Source organism: Pantherophis guttatus, chromosome 1 (assembly GCF_059756535.1).
Source record: "Pantherophis guttatus breed Tessera chromosome 1, ASM5975653v1, whole genome shotgun sequence".
Taxonomy (NCBI): Eukaryota; Metazoa; Chordata; class Lepidosauria; order Squamata; family Colubridae; genus Pantherophis; species Pantherophis guttatus.
The window spans coordinates 255,894,194-255,906,551 of record NC_142063.1 but is presented as its reverse complement, the minus strand read 5'-3'; the positions used below and the strand labels follow the sequence as shown (position 1 = coordinate 255,906,551).

Here is a 12,358-nt window from a genome sequence, read left to right as displayed (position 1 = left end):
CACTGAGAGGTCTAATAGGACCAGGACGGAGAAACAACCCCTGTCCCGAGCCCTCCAGAGATCATCAACCAACGCGACCAATGCCGTTTCCGTGCTGTACCCAGGCCTGAAGTCCAACTGGAACGGATCTAGATAAACAGTTTTATCCAAGTACTGGGGAAGCTGTCGCGCCACCACACTCTCAACAATCTTCGCCACAAAGCGATAGGTCCCACAGTTAACTTATTTGGTGAGAGACAAAAAACCATATGTAACAAGTGTGGTGGTAAAATATTATAGCATAGGTACTATTCGTATTGTTGGTAGTGGGCCATTAATTGAAAACCAGTTGTCATGCTAAATAATTTTTAGCTTATTTTCCTTATAAAGCCATTTGTGATAGAGTTGTATTCTCCATTATTGTCACTGGTAATTTGAAGTTAAGGAACAGTTTCAGAATCATAAGTGCTGTTTAAGATCAACCCTTAAATCAAAATAAATGTTTTTTTTTGTGTGTGTCTTCTATGTGGAGATGTTTATTTGAAATGTGGATGGGTCAGAACAGGAGATTCCTCTTCCTTTTAACCTTTTAAACGAATGGCTCCAGTTTCCTCTTTTAACCAAAGTTATCAGGCCCAAATATTTTTGAGTGCATGTGTTAACAATGAATTAAAGATTGTTATTTTAATAAATGCAGAAAAGTGAATACTTTTCTTGGGAAGGAAGGTAACCAAACCAAGAAAAGGAAACTTAGATCTATATTCAAGAGGTAGCAATTTTTTTATCAGCAGACAATAGAATGGACGATTATGTCCCATGAAGTCATTGTCGAATCTTAGTGACCGCATAGATAGATTTTCTCCATAAAGAATAGGCAATAGATAAAGATAAAAATGCACAACTGAACAAAAAGCACTGAAAAGAAATAAGCTATTGCTGATGCTTGCATTTTTGTTCTTCCTGCCAGCTGTATCCTACTGATTTCAATTTTCCCAGGGCTTTTGGACAGAGAAGGTTTGAGCCAAGGACCAGACAGGAAATCTGTTCCCACTGTACTGTCCTTCCTACTTACAGTACATGTATCCAACTCAGACTGGGGAAAAAATTACATGCTGCTTACTTCCGCAGCCTGTCATTGGAGGAGGACAGTGGTTTTAGGATTATAAAACATTTAGAGTTGCTAAACAACCTGTAGGATGCTAAATTAACCACAAATCTGCTTAAAAGTTGTTAGTTAACTTTAATTGTTCCAATTAAATAATTAACTCCAATTAAATTACATAAATGGTCAGAACAAAGGAAAGGGAAGTTTCTAATCAGAAATTTATGAAATACATACACAATAACAAAACAAGTATTCTTCCCCAAAACTTGTAGCTCTCTTCAAGACAGCAGTGTTTTTAAAGTAGGATTCCCATGTTTTCCTTTCTCTGACCACAGTACGTTCCCATAGCAGTTCTGAAGGGCTCCACTTTGCACCAAGACTGTATTTTCATTTAAGGAAACACAAGAATGACTTCTATTCAGATTGCCTAACTTCAAAGGGGCTGCCAGATAGAGAAATTCTCTGCCACTTTCAAGGCCTTCACCTATTCAAGGCAGTGCCCCAAAAGAATAAATACTTTTGCCTAAAGCCATGCTTGTTGTGCTTCCAGAAATGTAGATTTAGCTCTAGTGTTTCTTGGTTTTTTTTAAAAGATAAAATTGTTAACACCAAGGTTTCACACAACTGCATTACATACATTTAAATAGAACTTCAGATTTCCGAAGGACAAAACGGGTACAACAAAAATTGGAGATCTTGCACCTCAGGATATGAAGAAAATCCATGCTTTGGCCCTGATTGAACTGAGTGCTCTTTTTGACATACTTGGAATTGAACTGAAGCCACAGAAGGCAGCAAAAATTAAAGTGAAAGGTGAGTTTGTTGAATTTGGCTTTTGGTTGGTTGGTTTGTTTTGCAAAATGCATGTTCGGATACAAATTTGGATATTTTAATTTGTAAACATTGTCAATGGAGGGGAATAATGAGATACGGTTAGTTTGGATTCCATATACACTTAGAAATAAGAACAGAGTAGAAGGTCATTTTGCAATGGCAAATAATTTCCTCGCTGCCAGGAAAGCAAAGCAAACTTACCTAGTAAGTTGAACTCCATTCAAGAGAGATATTGCCCCCTCCCCTCCCCACACGCATCTACGATATTCAAGGCTAAGGTGCTAGTTGGTGGAAAACCTTGGCTCAGATAAGCACATTTATATTCCACTGATTTCCACTGCAGTGTTAAATATGCTTAAATGTACTTAACCGTAGCTGGATCACACAGTAGGTAAGCTGAAACTGAAGCTGTGCATTAAAATAATAAAATATCCTCAAGATAGAGAAGATAATACTTTATATTTATTTTTGGCATAAGTTCATGTTTTCTGCCTGAAACCCATTTAGATGATCCCTCTGTAATTAATCTGTTCTGTAAGCTGGCTCTTTATGCTCTCTCTTACTTTCCCATTCCCCCCTCCTAGTCTTCAGAAGCTTTGAAAGTTTCTCAGGAAGGACTTCTTGATTTCAGAGAGCAATCCCTTATGGCTGAGTTCATCAGGCAGGGATGAAATAACCATTTGAAAGGCTTAGCACTTGGAAGTTTTAGAACAAAAATTGCATTGATGATACAGAACAACTTAAATACTGCATGAATGCATTCTGGCCTAGTCTCCTTTTGTTTGACCCATGCACGCTTCTAGATTGGTTATGGTTCTGCAGGAGTGGCATGTGTTTGGGTCCATGCATTGGTGATTTCATCTGTCAAGCCATGCCATCTGATGGAGTCTTGGAAGTACGCCTTCTGAGTTGTGGCACCTCTGAAACAGCACCTCTGTATGCTATCTGTATCAGCAAGTGACCTACTAAATGACTACAACAACCTTTTGAGAGCTGTATGCAACAAAATTTCATGTATGCTGATTAGTGTACATTTAAAGTGACAATAAAATTATTCTAAGTCTAAGTCTAATAACCTACAACCAAAATTCCGGGTTTAATTGTAGTTGTAAGTCGAGGACTATCTGTATGTCTATTCCCCCCTGTTATAATCATGTTTTCTTTTTCTAATTTATTGTACCAAGCTTCTGTTTATAATTTATATTGCCATCCAAAGTCACTGTTGGGTGGTCTTATTATACATTTTATAATATTAATAAATATTATAAAAAATATAAAATATTATACATTTTAAATTATAAACAATGAAACCCATTCAGCAACAGCGCTCATAGCCTCATTGGGATATGCAGACCCATCACTATTAAAAGATAAAAGGTAAAGGTTTTCCCTGTCCAGTCGTGTCTGATTCTAGGAGGCAGTACTTACCTCCATTTCGTAGCCGAGGGAACCAGCATTGTCCAAAGACACTTCCATGATCATGTGGCTAGCAGGACTATATGCCGAGGCTGTTACCTTCCCACCAAAGTGGTAGCAATATCACTTACATTCCACTTCACAGTGCTTCACAGCCCTCTCTAAGCGGTTTACAGAGTCAGCATATTGCTCCCAAAATCTGAGTCCTCATTTTACCAACCTCTGAAGGATGGAAGGCTGAGTCAACCTTGAGCTGGGGAGACTCGCCACCATGGTACCTATTTATCTATTCACATTTGCATGCTTTTCAACTGCTAGGTTGGCAGGAGCTGGGGCAAGTAACGGGGAGCTCACCCCTGTCACACAGCACTGGTGTTTTGATCCCAGGCTATCAACTTTTCTTCTGATAAGCTCAGCATCTTTAAACACTGAGTCGTTGTGCCCCCTATTACAAGATACCAATCTATAAAAGAGGTATGCATGTAGGCTGCATGTATCTAGAAATGCTTACTCAATGTGGAGGTCGTCATTTAAGTTCTCCAGATTTAATTTCAATTTTCAGTACGTCAGGGATAAAACGGATGGTTTGAGAGAGGTTTGGATACCACAGTTTCAGAATTCAGGACATAAGACTTCACCTCTCCTTTCCTCTGATGCCCAACATACCCAAACTTAATGTGGCGACAAAGAGGGAGGGAATCCTATTTTACAAGTGACCTGAGGCTATAGGATTGCAGCTTGAAACAACTGTGAAATTAATTTAAAAGGGAAAATCAAAAGATAAAGCCTTTTGAAGGAGAGATTATATAACTCAAAGCAGTTTTTTTTCATAACATCTATAATGAGTTTCACTATTTTCTAAATTTGCCTTCTTAGACTTTTCTTTGATTTTATATCTTTTATTTAGTCTCATACGTTGATATATACCTGGAGAGACAGATGGATAAACACAAACTTTATCCATTATCAGATCAACTTGATTCAGTCTGCCTGAATGAAGTGTGTGTGTGTGTGTATTAGTGTGTACACTTCTGTTTTTGCGCTCTTCTATGCATGAATATTCAATCTCAATTTGGATTTCAAGGCAGTGTTCAATAATTTTTTAAATGCAATGTTTTATTAAAAAAAATACAAAATTAATTTTAGAACGACAGATTAAATAGATCAAAACCAGGAACATGTTTTTGTTAGCTACCATGAATTGAAACATGCTACCAGTTAGTCAAGTAGTTTCCTGTGCCAAAATATGCAGGAAGTATTCAGTAGAGATGTCAGGGTAGGAACAAAATTACTAAAAGCCACAACGAGAGATAACTAACTTCTCTGTGCACATGTGATTTTCATCCACCTCAGAAAATAACTCTTGTAACACATTTTAGAATGTTTTTACAATATTTCACACTTGTTATAGTAATTTTCATAATCAATAAATATAGGATTTTTTTTATTAATATGATCAGTGTTTAGCTTTGGAGATTTGTATTACTGATTTGTACCTAAGAAACTTATCTTCTCACTTATTCCTGTCTTTTGCTTATTCTGACCTACCCAAGGTTGGTAGATGCATGAAAAAAACTTCAGAAAAATCAGCAGATCGACAGAATTGGATATAATCCTTGTTAATAGTATCAATGATAATTCAATGCATATAAATAACTTCACATATCCTCCTATCAATCTGCACAAAAAGCAATGATGTTTATGTATTTCAGATAATAGCCCATGTCTAATTCTAATTTAGGATTTTTTTCTCTCTTCCTTCTTAGCCTTTTGCCTATGTTTATGTGTGAAGTATTTTTCCTGCATATTTTCAGAAAATCATTTTGTCTTCTCTTTAACTGCATGTTTAGTGGGCTTTATTGCTGAAAAATGACAATTTTGTAATGGGACTTGTACTGAAAATAACTTTTCTGTCTGAACATGAAGATTAAAAGAAAATATTTTTTAAATAAATGCTTTAATGTCACCACTTCATGACCCCCCCCCCTTTTTTTTTTTTTATTACAGAATCTGGTCTTTTTGGTGTTCCACTCTTGGTTTTGCTAGAACATGATCAAAAGAGAATTCCAGGTATCCGGACACCACTTATCTTTCAAAAAGTGAGTAGGCCGACTGATGTCCTTTCATTCTACTTCCTTGAGCTTTGGGATTGAGTCCTGAAAGATACTATATGTAATAGTGGTTTAAAAAAAAAAAAAAAAAAAGACTAATATTTTATTATCTAGCTAAATATTTTTTTTACCAAGTATGACATCTTCCCTTTTTATTTTTGATGCCTTGATAAAATTCTTTCTGCTCTCTGTAGATCAGTGGGCAGGTTAAACAAGTTGTTCTTACCTTCTTTTCACTCAATCATCAATTAGTAATACAAATAACTGTGTCTTATCTGAGAATTATTTTCCCAGAACTTTACAGAATAAACCGAGACACACATTCATATTGCTTAACCTTCGTAGCGCGAAAGAGTGGTGAAAAGTGGGGGATTAAATAGCAAAAGGAAATTATGGGAAAAGGGACCTTTGCCCAGCTTAGGCTACTGCATCAGTTACTTGGGCCGTGGTGTCCTGGTGATGATAACACAACTATGTGATTAGATTACTGCAATGTACTCGTATAGGACAATTGTTAGGGAAAATCAGAAGTTGCAATTGGTCCAGAATGCAGCGATTAGATTGCTAAATCTCACCAACTCACCACTGCAGAGTCACACTGATTTTCAAACCACTTGCCTGAACTACTTACTATCAGTCAACTTCCAGGCCCAATTCAAACTTGGCTGCTATTACAAAGCCATACATGGTTTAGTACCAGATTGTATCATACACTGCCTTAGTTCTTTTCGGTATCTCAAGGGGCCCATTGACAGTCCTATTTCCCTGGAATTATAGGGAACTTGGGCAAATTGGGATCTTCTATCTTGATCTCCATGTTTTGCCATATGCTTTCCCTGGAGGTGTGTAGGGCAATAATACATTCCTCAAGGCAATGAAAACATTCCTGTTTCATCATGCATTTGGCAGTAGCTGATTGACTCTGCCAGGTATAAATGAAATAAAGAACTTTGTAAATTGGCATCAAGTTAGATGCAGTATCCAGAACTAATATAAGCTAGGCAACACTCTAGCTGTCTCTGTGTAAATATTTTATTTTTACATGATAACAAGCAAGAAGCCTTATGGAGCAAACCCGTTGTTCACTTGGCTAAATGCATTTGATTGGGTATATATGAACTGTAAATTCTCTTCTACATATAAAAGATTTTTCATTGATTAATATCTATGCAAACAGATCTCTCCTCCATCCCAATAAATTATTTTACCTGAGTCAGGAATGGGAAGGAGGCCAAAGCAGAAAGTAGGAGATGAATTTCAGAAATCAATAAATAAAGTCCATATTCCGTGATGTGAGGTGGGTGAGGTATTAGCTGTTCTCTGAATTGATTCTGGATAAACGTCACTTAATGCACACGTGTTATTGTAACACATGTGTTACAATAATAGTTGTATCTTTTTAGCCTAAAGACATCCTGTAGTTGTGGTACTGCAAAAAAAAAATGCATGAAACAAGGGAGGCATATATGCTGAAATTGTTATGATAGTACCAATCTTTTTACTGTTTCATGATATGTCTGCTTTCTGTTTTCCATTTTTATGTTCAGCTCATTTCTCAGATAGAAGGGGGAAAGCTGGAAACAGAAGGATTGCTTCGAATACCAGGAGTTGCTGCTAGAGTAAAGGTAAAATGGCCCTTCAGCTTAGGAAAAATGGTGCTGTGTTCTCTACCAGTGTTTGATTCTTTGTTTATATTTGATAATGTGTGCTCAGTAGCAAGCCTCAAACTCAGATGTTTAAATAAAATCGTAACTTCTACCTATTCATTCTAAATGACATAGCAGAAGTGGGTAGAAGCTATAGAGCAGATTATCTGCTTGTCAACATTTATGACTTTCAGAGCTGACTTGTTCAAAACTATAGATTTTATATGCAAATCAAGACTATACACCCACATTCACACACACACACTCAAACACATACATACACACACAAAATTACTTTATAAATGTTTCTGAATTAAATTAAAGAGTGGCACTGAAGAAATCAATTCCCTGTCATTTTACTCAGATGTTGTCCTCTGTATGGTTGCTTTCTCCCTGCGTACAGGAGGTTTGTGCAGTTGTTTTATATTGCTGCTTTTCTAATAACTCATCATCCTCTGTCATATTTTGAAACCGATTTTATTTCTGTAGCTTTCGAATATTCATAAAATGTGAATTGTAAAGCAAAAGCTGCAGATTGGACAAGTAGGTTATGCAATTTAGAAATACATGTACAATCTAAGGAGGTGAAATATGGATTCTTGTTGACCTGGCAAATGGCTGAACTGAAGCAAGATATGAAATGTGCATTTTATGAAGTGGTTTGGGGGAGGATCAGCAAGTGGCTTTGAGACAACATATTAAAAAAGGAGACATCAGGCAGAAGTTGCTTCTCTTAGGCTACCCGAATTATATCCAAATCCCTTGTAAAATATTGTCAGAGGAGGATTTGATCTGGGATAAAGAAGACAGATAATATAATTGAGGTAATAGTCTTCATAACATAGAAAGGTGTTTTATATCAAGTTGGAGAATTGTTCCATCTTGTCCCAATGGACTATCTGTTTTGATAGTTAGGGCTTCGGGCAGGCATCTGTGCAAATGCCCTACAGGATGGAAAGCTGCACATGTGGCCTTTGGACTAAGATCAAAAGCCTTCTGCAAGACAGCTGCTAAAAGATACAGCTGCTGCTTGGAACAGAGTGTCACAAACAGAAAATGAGCTTGGGCTGAAAAAGAGAATTGGATGTCTTAGAGAAACAAAGAATGCTAGGAAAAAAGAGACCGACCAGCAGTATCTCCAAAGGGTGTCGAAATCTGTAATCAGGCATTTCAAAGCCTTGTCCCTGTTGTACATGCAGCGGACTTTTGATACTGATGCTGTACCTACTATCTTGTAGATTTAAACTTCCCTTGTGTAGATGCTGTTTTTCTGGCCCCACCCATAACTTGCTTGCTTGTCAGCCTTCCAGAAGGGTCTATGACAATTTGCCATAGCCAACTCGCTATGGCCAACTCACCACAGCCAACTTGCCTTGGGACAATTCGCTGTGGGACAAGAGTTACACTAATATCAAAGAAATGGTGGAATGGAATCATTAAAGAAAGGATGCAAACGAAGGGATTGAATAACAGGGCCTGGTGGCTCAGCAGACTGATAGCATTGTGATTAACACCAGCTGTCTGCAATTACTGTAAGTTCGAATCTCACCAGGCTCAAGGTGGCCTCAGCCTTCCATCCTTTCTAAGGTAGGTAAAATGAGGACCCAGTTTGTGGGGGCAATAAGCTGACTTTGTATAAATATACAAAAGTATGAAGGCTATTGCTTAACGCATTGTAAGCAGTCCTGAGTCTCCGGAGAAGGGCGGCATATAAATCAAATAAAAATAAAAATAAATAAAACGTGAATGACAAAAATTAAAATATTTATTTATTTATTTATTTATTTATTCATTTATTTATTTATTTATTTATTTATTTATTTATTTATTTTGAATGATGAAATCGAATCGTTAAATTGTCCTGCGGCTAGTTGTTCAGCGACAAGTTGGCCATGGCAAGTTGGCTGTGGCAAGTTGTCCCATTCCTCTTCCAGAAGATATGTCCAAGAGAATGTGATCTGTTGATCACGCCTGTTCTAGAGTAGTACCCAAATCCATCCACAGTCTTTTTAATTATTTGAAATTTTAAGGAAGGAATTAAAGGCATTTCCACATAATTGATTTTAAATTTTTAAAAACATTGCTTATGTGTGTTTTGTTGTTGTTAATTAAAAGAATTTTTGGACAACCTCTTCCTCTTATGGACACTCTTACTGTGAAGAAGAAAACACACATGAACTATGGTTAAAATGAAAATCCAGTCTTTTGGTGTATATGGCATTGCACACACAAAAAGCACAAAATACATATTTTTAGGGCAATGTTTGAAAAATCCTGGGAAATATAGCTGTAAGTCTGATGTATGGGGTGGGGGGAGTGACACAGTTTGTTAGATTTCATGCGCTACTTTTATCATGCAGGTTGTAAACTACAATATTTTTAAATATGAAATGTTACCCTCACCACCTGCATTTCTTTCTCCTGTGTTGCTTAGAACCTTTGCCAAGAGCTAGAATCAAAGTTTTACGAAGGGACTTTCAACTGGGACAGTGTCAAGCAGCATGATGCAGCCAGCCTCCTAAAATTCTTCATCCGAGAATTGCCACAACCCTTGTTCACTGTGGAGTATCTTAAGGCTTTCCAGGATGTGCAAAGTAAGTAGGGATTGGTGGGTTTTGTTTTTTTGTTTTTTGGTTTACTGTTGGGAGATTACGCAGAGTCACATGCTGAGCATACAAGATAAAGACGGCTCAGATCAGCCTATGAGATGCATAGATTAGGCAACTACTGAAACTACTGCATATACTTAATCTTTATTGACATATAGGTCTCAGATTTCTAGTTTCTAAATGTCCACTGAAGGAACAGGCTTCAAAGCCAGCAGAATTATGTAGTAAGAGATTTCTGATTATTTGTTCCTTTTCCTCCAAAAGCCCCATACCACATCCCAAATTGCCCCCAGTCTGTGGATTAGATTATCATGCAAAGTTAGGGGCTTCCAGAAGGAGGAATCATCATAAATTATCTTTCTCCTCATTCTAAGGAGCCTCTGATGGATTAGGGAGTGTCCTTCAATCAAAACATATTAACTGTCCCATGAAATAGCAGCAAAACAAAACAAAAACTCCTTACATGTGGTAACAGATGCGCAGAATTACCTCTATTCATTAATACACCTTACTGGTCAGTATAGAGGAGTTATTTTCAGAATAGTCAGAGGCATTTGCAAAGTGTTTTATAATTAATTGCAATACAAAACGTGCTACATTATAAATTTTAGGACCAGGCTTGGAAACATTACAGAACTACAGACAGTGGTGGGTTTCAAGTTTTTTTTACTACTGGTTCTGTGGGTGTGGCTTAGTGGGCGTGGCATAGCTTGGTGGGTGTGGCAGGGGAAGGATACTGTAAAATCTCCATTTCCTCCCCACTCCAGGGGAAGGTTACTGCAAAATCCCCATTTCCTCCCCACTCCAGGGGAAGGTTACTGCAAAATCCCCATTTCCTCCTGATCAGCTGGGACTTGGGAGGCAGAGAATAGATGGGGGCAGGGCCAGTCAGAATTTTGATTACCGGTTCTCCGAACTACTCAAAATTTCCACTACTGGTTCTCCAGAACTGGTCAGAACCTGCTGAAACCCACCTCTGACTACAGATCCCAGCACCTCTTACCAAAATGTATGTTGGCTGAGGCTGCTGAGGGTTGTTGTAGTTATCAGTAGCTAGGGAGTCCTAAGATTTCCTTACACTTCCTGTAGGAGGCCATTTTAGGTTCCTTTCGAAAATGCTATCATCTTATCATTCTTTTAAGAAAAAGTTAAGGTCAGGCTCTTTTCACCTCTTCTCTTGGCTCCACGTACCCTTGTCAATTGCTGAGCCTTGTTCACAGTCAACAACTGATGTGATACAATTTTCCAGATACTTCAATTAACTCACTAGCATGGGAAATCTGCTTGCATTTTTTTCCCCCTCCGGAGAAAGAGGTTCAAAGTAAGCTGCAATCCACATTCCAATGAGTTCATCTTGTATTTGTGGGTATTTTTTCCTCATTGGAGAGAATTCTGCCCCTCCTTCCATTTAGTGCTTTCCTCAGTCTAATTAGGGACAAAGCCCTTCAGTGCAGTTTTGGATAAATGGTATTCTCATACTGTTTACTGCCATGCAATTCTCTTGGGACTTTGTGGGTTAACACACTTCATAATGTTTGCAAGAATGCCATTTACAAAGTTTATCAAGCACTATAATAAACAGAAGGATTTTAGGCTTCCAAGTTTATTAATACTTTTATTCATTCTTTGCAACCATCTCTATACAAACGCACACAAATTAATATGGATATATACATGGAATGTGTTGGTTGGGAAAAACAGATTTGTGGAATTTTTAGTACTCTTTGAACTTGATTATTTGCTTGCAGATGTTTCATTACCTGACTAAGTAACATTTTCAATGCTAGAAGGGAGTTTGGTCTATGTTTATAAACAGTAACTTGTCAAGGTTGGTGGGAGTCATGTTTTCTCCTTGGTTCCTTTAATAGATTATTGCTTATTGCTTGATGGTTCAGTGTTAATCCATGCATATCTGGATGTTGATTGCTGGAGAGATGTTCTGGTGTTTTTGTTTTCTTCTTAGCTTTTTTATTGTCTCTTTTCAATGCTGTGTAAATATAGTTTATTTCTATGTGTCTGTTGATGGCTGATTTGTCTGAATGCCAAGCTTCTAGGAATTTAGCATTTTTGGATTTAGCTTAGTCTAAGATGCTATTGTTTAGTCTGTCATGTTGTAAGACTAAGGACTTTCATGGTGTCTTCTGATTACTACTTGGTGTTCTTGTATACGCTCTGCTAGTCTTCTGCCTGTTTGTCCTACAAAGTGGTTGTTACAGTCCTAAAGCTGTATGTTGTAGAATGAAGATGATGCCTGTTTTTAATTTTTGGGACTACTCTGCCTTTTGGTTTTCTTAAGATGTTTTGAAGAACTTTAATTAGTTATGCTACAGTGAGGCTGTATAGTTGTAATTGTTGGTTATTTCCTAGGTGTTTTTGATGTATGGTAGCATTAAGCCCTTTTTCATGAAGTTCCATGAGTATCCATTTTGTTAGAAGATGTTGTATAGATGGTCTGTTTCCTTCTTCTGGTTATGTCATTTTCATGTCTATGCTCATCTAAATAATATTCTTACTCAGCTTCACTCGTGGGAGTTTGGGTTGTTACACCAAGGATCCCACAGTTCAGTCCTGAGCTACATACTGTATATTCTCTTCTATTAAAAATAGATTTCCTTTTTTCTTGTTTTTTGAGAACAAAAGTTAATTATTATTCACAGA

General features: G+C 37.3%; 1 protein-coding gene across 2 annotated transcripts in view; it reads left to right on the top strand.

The window, feature by feature from the left end:
- ARHGAP18 (Rho GTPase activating protein 18) overlaps positions 1–12,358 on the top strand; it is an 82,885-nt gene that overhangs the window by 57,612 nt on the left and 12,915 nt on the right. For both annotated transcript variants that reach the window (XM_034418778.3, XM_034418779.3), the window contains exons 6-9: positions 1,732–1,897; positions 5,342–5,433; positions 6,993–7,070; positions 9,526–9,685. In XM_034418778.3, coding sequence (XP_034274669.1) covers positions 1,732–1,897; positions 5,342–5,433; positions 6,993–7,070; positions 9,526–9,685 — 496 coding nt within the window. The remainder of the gene's footprint in view (positions 1–1,731; positions 1,898–5,341; positions 5,434–6,992; positions 7,071–9,525; positions 9,686–12,358) is intronic.